The following is a 13,485-nucleotide window of genomic DNA, read 5'->3' on the forward strand; positions in this document are numbered from 1 at the left end:
ATAGTGATATACTGTAATTGCGTAACGGACAAAGCAGTTCCACTTGCTCATGTACTTGACGCGCTCGTCAATAGATGGCGCTGTTAGGTTGAGAGAGAGCGGTGGATTGGGGAATACTAAATCTATATAATTAAGTGAGAGCTTTCTTATCCTTCTTCCATAGTTTGTCGTTAGTGCATGCGACGTGTGGCGAAGGCAATGAGGTGCACCTCGTTATTTCGTTCGACATACCAGTTCCTGGCTGTTTATCTGACAACGTTTAGAGCTTAACAAAGTTTGGGTATGTTAAGTTTTTTGCATGTTAAATATTTATTAATAGTGTTATACGATATGAATGTTAAGTCTTGTTCATAAAGATCTAATTATTTACTGTGGTTTGGCGTTTACTTTTTGTTTAACTTTTTGTCTGAGGTATATTGTAATGTCTTTCATAGTCTTAAGATGTCGTCTTCCTGGATGTGGTTATTGTGGACAGTCTTCACCGTGTCCCAGATGCTAGTTGTCGCTCAGCTTACTTCAGTGAGTTATTGGAAAGCATTAATGTTACTACTTTTATATATATACACACTGGCTCTGTTAAGTATCTTTAATTAGATAATGTTTATTTTATTCGGGTTTTAATTTTGATATTATTCTTTCTATGGTGGCTTGGTCGACACATTATACACAAATTTTCTAAATTATACGAAAAGTAAAAAATATTCGTCTAATTTATTCAGAGCATTTCCATTACTTTAATTACTAGTAAATTTCTAGATTAGTCTTATTAATCATTAAGTTTAAATTTGGGATGCCACGTTAATTTAGCAATTTGTAAGGTGCTTAATGTCTTCTCTCCACATTTCAGCCTGGCTCCAGTTACGACAGTCAAACGGGAAGGCAGAGAAGCGCAGGCAGTGCCACTCCAGGCATACCTGGTCAACAGGGCAGCGGTCCAATTCAGGGTGCTGGATTGGGTGTTGCCGTCGGTCAAGGAGTCGGTGGTTCAGCTAGTACTTCCGGTCGAGCAGTAGCCGGCGATGACAAGATAGATCTTGGATTCGGCGGACAGCGCGTCGCCGCGGGCAGCAATAGCGGTCCGGCATCTTACGCTGGTCCAAGGTATGGCACCCCTCAGGTCAGCAGGGTGGACGCAGTCTTCCACCCCACTGTCACCCAGCTTGTCACCGTCGACCGCTTCGTCACCCTCACTGACCAAGCTTTCCAGAGCGTGGCTGTCACCCTCACTTCCCTCACCGTCCAGACTGTCGCCACTGGAACACGCGGGGTAAGGACTTGCTTTTATTGTCTTTACCATGTGTCTGCAGGTAAAGTGTACGGTATCTAAAATATAATTTTACACAGGTGCTGCAGACGCCCGTGGACGACCGCGTCGCCCTCCAGACAACGGTACTCTACAAAACTTCGACACTAACAGTCACGGACGTACAGTCAGACTTCAGGATTGTGACGGAAAGGTCTTTAGACTACGTGACCATCACCCACACTTCATACATCATCGTGCAGACTACCTACACCACCACAGCCACCCAAGTGTAAGTAAAAGCAGATTATGTATTGCAATTGCTAGCTTATTTAAATACAAATGAAATGTAATAAAACCAATTTCTCCCCCAGGTTGTCGTACACAACAACGCTGGTGCGGACCAACATTAACACTAAGAGCACAGCGTTCACTGACTACCGCACCATCACCGACACGGTCCTCGTCCCTGGAGGCTACTATGGTTTCAGACAGTCTTAAGCCTTTTGGTTTAAAGCCTTTTGGAAGCCTGTGGACATCTTGTGCCAAATTGACGTACTTTTGTCTAAAGTGTTCTGAATAAACTTTACTATTTTTTTCGTAAGAAGCATTTATATTTTTTTGTCTACCTAAATGCTCCCCTCAAAAGGGCAACAAATGAAGATTTAAACGCTAATTTGTTCATTAAATACCCTCGCTCCTCCCTGTACCGTATCTCGCGTACCCGACATGAAACGGTTAGTCTTGATCGGGTAAGACTCCCTTCCTTCGGCTGTCTCGGTCACTGAGGTTTCGAAGCTTCGGCCTCCACCGGCTGGACCTACCATACTGGTGCATCCTGGGAAGGTGTGCGCACTGGCGTGGAGAAACTGCACTGTTCTTGCCAGCGACTTTAATGTCGCCTAGGAATTATTCTCTAAAATATCCATCCCACGCCATATAGTTCTGTCCTAGAGTATCTGTTGGCATGTACTCGTGGGGGGGAGGAAAGAGGGTTGCAAACAAAGACTAGGTAAAAAAAAAAGTTTGAAAAACGGGTTCCCCAGTGGGAACACTGTAGCAGACATCTGCTTTTTACGTAGAATCGGCACTACTACAGTCTTGAGCCGACTGGGGTTTATGGAACATGCTCGTATTGGCATCCTTGGTGATATTTAGCGCCCTCTGATTATTTTGCGTATTTGATGGTGCTACATAGCCTTCCCGGTTTGGTGCCTTCTTTTGATAATTACTTGCTTGCTTATGGGACATGCTACAAAAATAACGTGAGAAAATGCGTGCTGGTCTGATAGTGGGGAAAGTCTTATGCGGGGGTCTCCCTTATGGCAGATCTGTGCAGATTCGGTTTGTTCCTGAGGGATACAGGGTGGGTGGAGACTGCTGTTGTCGAAGCTTTAGTGCTTCTAGTTTCAACAAGATGTTATGGGGTGAGGTATGTAAAGAACTGGCGAGGGGGAATAATTGGTTAGCCGTAAGGATTATCGTGAGGCCGTAACATACTTTCTGACCTATCCAGCATGTATACCAAATTCCTTCGTCATGAATTCGTTGAACTGCTTAAAAAAAAAACCTGAAAGTTTCTACTGATATTTTGAAGCCAGGGGTTACTAGCAGCGATAATAGGTTCAGGTTATAGTACCTGTTAGCTATTAGTCTAGCGTTTTAAGTGTGTTATTCATATTGTGTGTTTACATTCGGTTCGTATCTAATCATTTTGCAGGAAGAGCGGTTCGTGGACCTTTGGATCCAAATAAATTCCGTACCTCTATATACCCTACCTTCGTGTCGAATTAAATGGTGTGCGTGTCTTTATCCATTTACTTTGTCCTCCATCCTAATTTTTGTTTAAACTTTCTTACCATTTTCATTCCTTAATATCGCCAAGATTGACAGTTCCAGCAATTGCTCTATTACTGATTGCTAGAATGTATGATTAGTTGCTTTTCCTGTTTATTTTAAGACTTTCTGCATAAAAATATAGCAAATGGACGAACAATGTATGTGACAAGATAAACTGAGCTGCTGTTAATACCATAGAGTAAAGTAAGACCAAAGTTACTACTCGAGTAAAAATCATTAGAATAAAGAACTACTGAAGATCAATTGGCTCGTACGAGGAGGCTCGTACTCGTATCCGGCAAAACTTTAAAAAGAATGTAACCAACGCTTGAACACCTCGCCAAATGTGGCAGTTTCTCTAATTTGTTCCAAAAAACGACCTTGTTTTGAATTTTGAAGTTACGCAGGTCTCTTACTAATTTACTCCCCCTCCCCGCTCAGCTCGTTGTCGCCGTGTGGGGGCTTAGTGGGCGGCTGCCGGAGTGTGATGCTCCTTGGGACAGTCCTCTGTCCTTTTCTAGCCTTGTGCTCCTACTGCCGTCCTCTCCAATTCTGCTGGGCATCTTTTCCTTTTCCTTCTGTTTCGTTTTTCTCCCCCCTCTTCTCCTATCTGCTTGCCGTTTCCTGCCGACCTTTTGCTCGTTCTGGTTCTTCCCTTGGACTTCTTCTATTTTGACGCCCGGGTGCTTGAGGAGGCATACTCATGCACCCGTAGAACTGCAGTACCCGACGTCGAGAGCGAGGGGAACCTTTTATTGTCAATCCCCACTTCGTCACTGAACCCGATCTCGACGGACTGTCGGTTTCTTAAGGTGGCGTTTGTGGGGCGTATACTCGCGACGCACCCCTAGGAGGCCCCGACAAGATCGGCGATAGCTTCTTGTTGGGTGTCCTGCCTCTAATTGTGGCTCCATGGTGGGTGTGGGGGCACATTCGTGAGTGAATTATTTCTTTCGTCAAGATGATTACCCCTGCTTCGGCTTCTTCTGGTTTACCTTCTCAGGCTCGTGGGGTGGGCGACCAAGCCCCCGAGTCGGTCCGTATTGGAAGACCGGGCTCTGTAGCCTCCGCTGCATTGGGCCCCGACCTTGCTCCTCCTTTGGCCTCTCTGACTCCTTCCTCTGGCTCCCCTCCCTCCTCTGTGGTTGGGTCGAGCCCCAAGCCCCCAGTGGTGACTACCTCGTCCCCTGGCGTGGCTCCTTCTCTAGTTGTAACTACTGCGCCTTTTAACCCCTCTCTCTCTGGGGGTTCTCACCGCCGTCTTCGTCACGGCCGCCCTCGCTCGATTCCTTCCAGTTCTGCTACCTATCAAGCCTTGTTTGGTCCCGCTTCGTGGGCCAAATATTTTGATCTCCTCCCTCTTGATTCTGCGCCTCCTGACGATTTCTCCCTCCATCGACATCTCATTGATTCCGTGGATGCCTCCATTACTTTCAACCCCACTCGTCTCGGTACACGTGTCGTTGCTGCTCCTTCTCAGGATGCTGCTTCCCGCTTGGCTGCCTTATCCTGCCTTGGCGAGACCCCCGTTCGGGTCTCGAAGAACGTTCAGTTGAATGCCAGTGTTGGCACTATTTTGCTCCCGCCCCATGTTGCGACCGGTGTTCGGGACCTACGCGACTGCCACGACGATATTCGACATATCCTCGCTGCCCAGGGCCATTCTATTCTCCAGGTGGACACGTTTACTCGTCCCCCTCGTGGTAGTCGCCGTCAACCCCTCCGGGTTGTGAAGATTACCTTTGATGGTAGGACCCTTCCACCCTCTGTCATTCTTGCTGGTGCCAGGTGCTCTGTCCAGGAGTACATTCCTTCTCCTCGGCTCTGCAACAAGTGCTGGAGGTTTGGGCATGGTGCCCTCCGCTGCTCCGGGACTGTCTCTCTCTGTCCTTTGTGTGGTGGCGAAGGTCACTCTAAGTCGGAGTGCGCTTCTCCCCAGGCTCGTTGCCTCAACTGCGGTGAGGCCCATCCTACCTTCTCCCGTGCGTGTGTCCATTACAAGCTTGAGGCAGCCGTCCTCAACTTGAAGCACCGGGAGCGTTTATCTTTTCCTGAGGCGAGGCGCCAGGTTCGCCGGCTCCCGCCTTATGCTAATATCTCTTATGCTCGCGTGTTGCGCTCTTCCTCTCCTCGTCCTTCCCGCCTTCCTCAGACTCGCAACCGTTTCCAGGCCTTGGACCCTGATGCGCCCACTGCCCCCTCCTCTGTCCCTTTGGGTTCTCTCCCGAAGGATCCTCCTCCTGGTCCTCTGTCTGGGGTTCCCCTTCCTTCTACCCGGTCTGTCGTGTCTTCTGTGTCTTCTTCCTCGTCCCCCTCCGATCCTCCTTCCCATCCTCTTCCTCCATCTATCGGCTCTCCCCGCCGCCTGTCGGTGCGGGCGGATGTCCATCGCTCTCCTAACGGCCGTCGTGTGTGCTCTCGTTCGGCTTCTCCTGTTGAGACACTGGAATCCGTTGCCCGGTACGTAGTTGCTGGGACACCGGTCTCTTTAAGTCAGAAGCGTAAGCCTGGCTCCTCTCCTTCCTCTTCCCCGGCGGGTAAGAAGGCTTCGCTTTCTTCCTCAGCTCCTCCTTCTGGCTCTGTTGCTCCTTCCCCTCCCGTTTCAGTGCTTGCGCCCCCTGTTCCTGCTATGGAGGTTTCTTTGGCCCCTGCTTCCCTTTCGGTTGCTGCTCTTGCTGGGGTGCGCTCCTCTCTTTCTACTCCCCCTCTTCCTGCTGCTGTCCTTGACTGCTCCTCTCCGTTGTCTCCTCCTCCTCCTCCTCCGGACCCTGCCCGCCCACCTCTGATCTGTTCTCCCGTTTCCTTCCCTCCGTCTTTGCTCAGTTTACCCATGCCCCCTAACCCTGACTTTGCTGACCCTGATCCCGACCCTGATATTCTTTAACGTGCTCTGTTGGTCTTTCGCCTTTGTTTCTTCCTTGTTCTCTGTTTTTGTCCTTTCTCTTCTCGTCGTTGTCCATTCTTCAATGGAACGTTCGAGGTTATTACGCCAATTTCCTCGAACTCCAACTTCTGGTTTCGCGGTTTTCGCCCCTTTGTGTCTGTCTCCAGGAGCCGATGCTTGGTGCTCGTCCTGGTCGTTTTCGTGGCTATTCCTTTCTCTCCCCCCCCCCAGCCATTGCTGGGGCTTCTAATTCTTCTGCTCTCTTGATTCGGGCTGATGTTCCCTTTGTTCCTTTACTTTTTCCTTCGCCTCTCCATTGTTCTGCTGCTCGTATCTTTGTGGGGAAATGGTACACAGTTTGTTCCATTTATCTCCCCCCGAGTGTCCCGCTCTCTCTTCCTGATTTGAAACACCTCCTAGACTCCTTGCCGGAGCCTGTGCTCCTGCTGGGTGACTTCAATTGTCGTCATTCTCTTTGGGGTGACGTTCTGACGAATACCCGGGGTCGCCTCCTTGAGCCGTTTCTCCTCTCTTCTTCCCTGTCTCTTCTGAATTCTGGTGAGCCCACTCATTTGGACTCTCGAACTCGCACCCTTTCTTGTCTTGATCTTTCTCTCTGCTCTTCTTCTCTTTACTTAGATTTCACATGGCAGGTTCTTGATGACCTCCATGGAAGTGATCATTTCCCCATCCTTGTTTCCTTTTTCTCTTTTCGCCCTTCCCTCTCTTTCCCTAGGTGGCAGTTTGCTAAGGCGGACTGGACCCTATTTTCCCTCAGTGCTACTCTCTCTGACCTCTCCCTTCTGCCCCTCTCTCGCGCTCTCCTCCTTTTTCATGACACTGTCTTCGACGCTGCCCTCCGCTCTATTCCTCGCTCTTCCTCTCGGGGTCCACGGAAGTGCGTTCCCTGGTGGAATGCGGACTGTGCTCGGGCTGTCCGCTGTAAGCGTGCAGCCTGGAAGAAGCACCGCCGTAGGCAGACGACCGATTCTTTTCTTTTCTTTCGGAAAGCGAGTGCGGTGGCCCGTAGGGCCATCCGTACGGCTAAACGTGAATGTTGGGCATCTTATGTCTCGACAATTACGTCCGAAACCCCTCTGGCCCAGATCTGGAAGCGTATCCGCAAGATAGCGGGTAAGTTCGTTCCCGATGTTTCACCGGTCCTTCACCTCCATGATACTCTTGTGGCGGACCCGTTGCAGGTCGCTTCCGAACTGGGTTCCCACTTTTCTTCTGTTAGCTCTGGTCTTCATCTTCCCCAATCTTTCCTTCTTCGTAAACCTGTCCTTGAGTCTCGTCCTTTAGATTTCTGCACTCATCTTCAGCTTCCCTATAATGATCCCTTCTCTCTCTCTGAACTTCGTTCTGCCCTGGCCCTCTGCGGTTCTACGGCGGCGGGCTCCGATGGTATTCATTATGAGATGCTTCGCCATCTCCCTCCGAGCACGTCTCAGTATTTACTGAGTCTGTATAATCGGATCTGGGAGTCGTCGTCAGTCCCTGAGGACTGGCTCGATGCCGTTGTCCTCCCTGTTCGCAAACCGGGGTCTCTGGGTACTTCCCCTAAGGACTTTCGCCCTATTGCTCTCACAAGTTGTGTCTGCAAACTCTTTGAACGTATGGTTAACGTTCGTCTGATGTGGTTCCTGGAACACCATCACCTCCTCTCCCCTTCTCAATTTGGTTTCCGCAAGTGCCGCAGCACGACAGATGTCCTGGTGAACTTGGAGGTCTATATTCGTACTGCTTTTGCTGCGAAGACCTCCGTTGTTGCCGTCCTTTTTGACCTAGAAAAGGCTTACGACACCACTTGGCGTTATCATATCCTATCTCAACTTCATTCTTTTGGCCTTCGTGGTCATCTCCCTCTCTTTCTCCGCAGCTTCCTCTCTCGTCGTTCCTTTCGGGTGCGCCTTGGTACCGCTCTGTCTCCCTCTTTTCAGCAATACGAAGGTGTGCCCCAGGGTAGTGTTCTGAGCACTACTCTTTTTCTGGTTGCCCTCAATGGTCTTCTTTCCTCTCTTCCTTCTGGTGTCTTCTCCGCTCTCTATGTCGATGATCTTACCCTTTGTTGTCAGGGTGATGATTCGCCTCTCCTTCAACGCCGGCTTCAACTTGCGATTGATGCCGTGTCGTCTTGGGCCACAGGTCATGGCTTCAAGTTCTCTACTTCTAAGACTTGTGCCATGACTTTTACGCGGAAACGGGTTGTTCTTCGTCCCTCTTTGTCACTTTATGGTCATCCCCTTGAATACAAAGATTCCGCGAAGCTTTTGGGGTTATTCCTTGACACTCGTTTGTCTTGGTCTCCCCATATCTCTTACCTCCGTGTTGAGTGCTCTAAGTCCCTTACCCTCCTTCGGGTCTTGTCCCATACTTCTTGGGGGGCAGATAGGCGCACTCTCCTTGCTTTACATTCCTCTCTCGTCCTGTCTAAGCTCGATTATGGTTGCCCTGCTTACTCGTCTGCTTCTCCTTCTACTCTTCGCCGTCTTGATGCTTTGCACCATACTGGGTTGCGCCTCAGTTCTGGTGCCTTTCGTTCGACTCCCGTCCTTAGCTTGTATGTTGACACTGGCTTCCTGTCTCTCCAGGACCGCCGTGATCGCTACTGTCTTCGCTATCTTGCGCGGTCCTTGCAACATCCTTCCTCTCGCCTCTGTCGTGCTTTAACTTTTACCCCTCCTGCGGTTCCTGTTCCTCTTCCCCACCTCCCTCTTTCTGTCCGGTTATCTCGCCTCCAGGATTCTCTTTCCATTCGTATTTCTGATGTTTCTCCTCGTGTTGTTCCTTCTTTGCCCCCGTGGAGGGTCCCTCTTCCGCGGTTTTGTACATCCTTGACTCGTATCACTAAAGCTTTTACCCCTCCTACAGTTCTAAAACGCCTTTTCCTCGAGCACTTTTCTTCTCACTCCCGCTCCGTTTCTGTCTTCACCGATGGGTCTAAGTCAGCGGACGGTGTTGGCTACTCTGTTGTTTTTCCTGATCGCACTTATATGTGTCGCTTGCCTCCGGAGACTAGCATCTTTACAGCAGAACTTTATGCTATTCTCTATGCTCTTCGTCTCCTGCTTTCTCGTTGTCAGTCTTCCTTTGTGGTTGTTGTTGACTCTCGTAGTGCCCTCATGGCTCTCGGGTGCTTTAATCCAGTTCATCCGGTAGTTGTCGAGATCCAGCATTGGCTGTTTCTCGTTCACAGTAAATTTAAGTCGGTTGAGTTTTGTTGGGTTCCCAGCCATATTGGCGTGTCTTTAAATGAGCGTGCGGATGCTGCCGCTAAGGAAGCTGTCCGCTCTTGTCCCATCTCTCGTAAAGGCATTCCGTATTCCGACTTTTACCCGGTTATCCATTCCTCAGTCCTTACCCGTTGGCAGGCTTCTTGGTTGTCTGTTACTGGTAACAAGCTACGTACTCTTAAATGTTGTGTTTCCTCGTGGCCGTCCTCCTTCCACCGTAACCGGCGGTGGGAAACAGCTCTGGCGAGGTTGCGTATTGGCCATACTCGCTTAACCCATGGTCACTTGATGGAGCGCCGCCCTGCTCCTTATTGTCCTAGTTGCATTGTCCCTCTTACGGTCGTGCATGTCCTTCTTGAATGTCCTGACTTCCAGGACGAGCGTGTGTCTTGCTTTCCGACCGCCCCTCGCGGTCACCTGTCCCTCGATAGAATTCTTGGTGACTCGGATACTTTTGATATCGTTCGCCTTATGCGTTTTTGTTCTCGTATTGGCATCCTTGGTGATATTTAGCGCCCTCTGATTATTTTGCGTCTTTGATGGTGCTACATAGCCTTCCCGGTTTGGTGCCTTCTTTTGATAATTACTTACTTACTAATTTACTTTATACAATACAATCATGTCTCTTACTTCTTGAAAATGAATATCTAGTTATATTTTTTTGACAAAGTTGTACTACATAATCTTTCCGGCTTGGCGCCTACTTTAGATGCTCGCTTGCTTTTGAATCTTGGGATTAACTTCGTCTTAATCTGTACGCTTTCAAGAAATTTGTCCTGAATATTTCGATCATAACTGAACTGCATAACCTAGATGGGGCCTAATAAGGTGAAGATATTATAGAATGTATGAAATGAAGGGTATTGTATGTGTGGCCGTGTATGACGTTCATTTACTAGTTGTATTTACTATTCGTGCCTGCTGGATCGAGCTGTTAGATTTCAGACCCTGACTGCAATCTGACTGATCAGTCTATTGTCTAAAATACAGATTCCCGATTTAATTTTCTCTATTTATACAACCTGTATTTCTCTCTAATCCCCAAAGATGCAGTCGTAACTCCTCGGTACCTATTTACTGCCAGGTAAACACTCATCATTTATTAGAAACTCTGTGTATTTGTTTCTGGCTCAGCCGGGAATCTAACCCGGGCCCTTGGAATGCGACCCTCAAACGTGTATGATACACGGTATGTGGGGATGCATTGTGTGGTTTATGGTGTACATGTCAGGTATGCGTATATTTAGTATTGTCTGTTTGACTGCATGTGTGTACAATTAACTTTAATTATGCACATATACTCTTCACCAATTTCAAAGTGATCTCATTATTTGAAATCCTATCAAACAAACACCGTGTTTTTGCATACATCATTACCTAAACATAGAGGTAATTACTAAATAAAACATCCACATACATTTTCATAATTTTTTTTATTATTCAACAACATGTAAAAAATATAATTCTGACATTTTAGTATGTACATCAAGAGAAAACGATTCAACATGTACACGGAATATGGAGATTGCCTTGGTTTGAGCTTCTCATCCGGCCCGTATTTCCTTCCCTTTGCTAATCCGGATGCGGCTTATCGAATCCGGATACGGCTTATCGCAGCCCACTGCGGTTTCAATGAATCCGAATACCCCCAATCGCCTTCGAATACTCAAGTTTCGAATCCGGATGCTACTTGTCAAGTCCGTATGGACCTTATCGCATGCGCATGCTCCTTTACGAATCCGGATGCGACTTTTTGAATCCACAATTCCCACCATACACCTTGAGGAGAGGGGGGGGGTGGTAGTGCAACAAGGAGATCGTGAAGACGCCTGATTCGGATTATAGGAGACCCCCTAAAATTAGGGTTCGGTGGAAATATGGAGGCATGGGCGTACAGACACACGCACGGAGGTTGGGATTAACGAGGTTTTTAAAAGGGAAAATGTCAATATTGTGATGAATATTATGATGATGATGATGATGGCTGATGATACAGCTGGTTTGTTAAGTTATTATCGCGAATAATGAGCTTTTTTGGGATCATCACTATATCATTATATTGATCATCAGTGTTATCAGCACAATCACCTTCATTATAACCACCATCACTATTGTTATGTACACTGACCTTACATCGTTCTCTCTCTCTCTCTCTCTCTCTCTCTCTCTCTCTCTCTCTCTCTCTCTCTCGTTTTCTCTTTCCCTCTGTTAGATTCCTAAAGAACGAGTAACTATCACAATTAGGTGCATCCACATTTAATCAGTCACACATACTGACGCAGTCACATATTTACGCAGTCACATATACGTACGAAAAGGGGGGTTTAGGATATGTGTGTATTCTGACAGCTCACAACAAACGCCTCAGATCTTTACTTCCACCACCATGATCACCACTCCATTCAAAATCAAGAGACAACATTCTCAAGAGATAACAATATTCTCAGCATTGTTAAAAGAAAGTTCACTCAATTTGTTATCAATTTGACATAAATAGTCTCCAAATTTAAGCTCCTCTTCATTGATAATCACGATTAAATGACTATACTGATCAATATATTTTCGTATGTCTTATAGTAAACACGTGGTTATCAGTCAGAGGCATCAATCATCAGCACTCATTAGCACTCATTCATCAGTCACGAGCATCAATACAGTGGGTGTTGGGTGGCACTCCACCAAACTATCTCCTGAGTCCATGGTCACTTTAACTACGTCTGAAGAGTCCGTACAGTCGCCACCAGCCCTAACACTACTATAACAGTTCAAACGACATTTTCACACGATTCGCTTTTTACAATCCCTAATTTGTGGAAAATTATTCGCTAATCGTTTTATCACAGTCTTTGACAGTCACCCTCTATCACAACGTTCTTCCACAGGACATTTCATATTTTATATTTATGATGAATGATACTGTGTACGCAACCCGTCCTCGACTCAAGTCCATTACATACAGCGGTCGCCCCCACAGACGCATTCATAAATTTTAACATGCTGTTCATTCAGAACAAGAATTTTCTCAAATATAAATTAATATTATAATATATTAGCATATTGTGCATATATAGGCATAGGTTAGGTTAGGTTAGGTGTTTAGGTTCGGTTGGCGATTATTTGCATTTGTAGTACGTGGGTGAAGCAGTTATAGCGACGTGGTTCGAACAAAACTCGTCAGTGAAGCACTTGTTCCGGAAGTGTTCGAACGAAATCAGTTGTGAGTCGTGTGTAAACCGTTTTTCAATCATGAACAGGGGGTTTGGCGGGTGCATGGAATCACTTTTGGGTCTTAGTTTGGAGGACGGGCTGTTATATGTGAGGACGGGCTGACTCATAACTGTTCATGTTCGAACACTTCCGGAACAAGTGCTTCACTGACAAATTTTGTTCGAACCACAACGCTATAAATGCTTCACACACACGTACTACAAATACAAATAATCGCCAACAGAACCCAAACCTACCCACCTAACCTAACCTAACCTATGCCTATATATGCACAATATGCTAATATATTATAATATCAATTTATATTCGAGAAAATTCCCGTATTGAATGAACAGCTTGACAAAATTTATGAATGCGTCTGTGGGGTCGACCGCTGGATGTAATGGACTTGAGTCGGGGACGGGTTGGAGTTCTCAAATGATTTATGGACTGGGGAGCATTCTAACTTTCACATATGTAGGCTCAGTGCGGAGCCTACATAGACAATAATTCAATGAAAAATTATGCCAAAATTGCACCACGAGAGTTGTCGGAGATTTGTTAGTCATGGGGGTTGAGTTAATAAGCCCCAGTACTAACTAATCCATATAGGCCATCGGTGGTGAAGTGGTTATGGTACCGTATACGCTAGGGATATGCCCTGGTAATGCAGGTTCGAACCCTGGTCAGAGTTCTCAATATTTTTCTTATATATTACGTAAGCCAATAACAAAGTTGTTTTTACACACAGGCAATAAAGTGTTATTTCAATCTCATCTCTTATCTGAAGCTAAATTAATATATTTTATCTTTCAGCAGGTAAGGATAACTAAGACGAACCTGTTCAACTTCTCCACTATTCCCTTATCTTCACCGGCGGTAATATTCCCAGACACGCTCGGCCATCGTTTAAGGCATTCCGATCTCTCAAGTCAGGTTTAGATCTTAAATTTTCATTTTATGATGAACGTGATTGGTTTAATACAAATCTTGGCCACAGAGAAGGGGGGGGGGGCTGAGAGGAATGATCGAGGACGCTTCCTGTATAATTCAGGACAAGAATAATAAAAATCATA

General features: G+C 46.9%; 1 protein-coding gene across 2 annotated transcripts; it reads left to right on the plus strand.

Annotated features, from left to right (window-relative positions):
• The first annotated feature begins 148 nt into the window (after positions 1-148).
• Positions 149-1,853, plus strand: LOC123766335 (uncharacterized). Of its 2 annotated transcripts, none has more exons than XM_045755405.2 (5): positions 149-280; positions 435-519; positions 848-1,267; positions 1,345-1,535; positions 1,618-1,853. In XM_045755405.2, the coding sequence occupies exons 2-5, from the start codon at positions 442-444 to the stop codon at positions 1,742-1,744; spliced, it is 816 nt and encodes a 271-aa protein (XP_045611361.2). In that variant the 5' UTR covers positions 149-280; positions 435-441; the 3' UTR covers positions 1,745-1,853. The 2 variants fall into 2 exon arrangements, with proteins under 2 accessions (XP_045611361.2, XP_045611362.2); XM_045755406.2 differs by having other exon boundaries at positions 253-274.
• The last annotated feature ends 11,632 nt before the right edge of the window (positions 1,854-13,485 follow it).

This window comes from Procambarus clarkii, chromosome 9 (assembly GCF_040958095.1).
Source record: "Procambarus clarkii isolate CNS0578487 chromosome 9, FALCON_Pclarkii_2.0, whole genome shotgun sequence".
NCBI classification, from domain to species: Eukaryota; Metazoa; Arthropoda; class Malacostraca; order Decapoda; family Cambaridae; genus Procambarus; species Procambarus clarkii.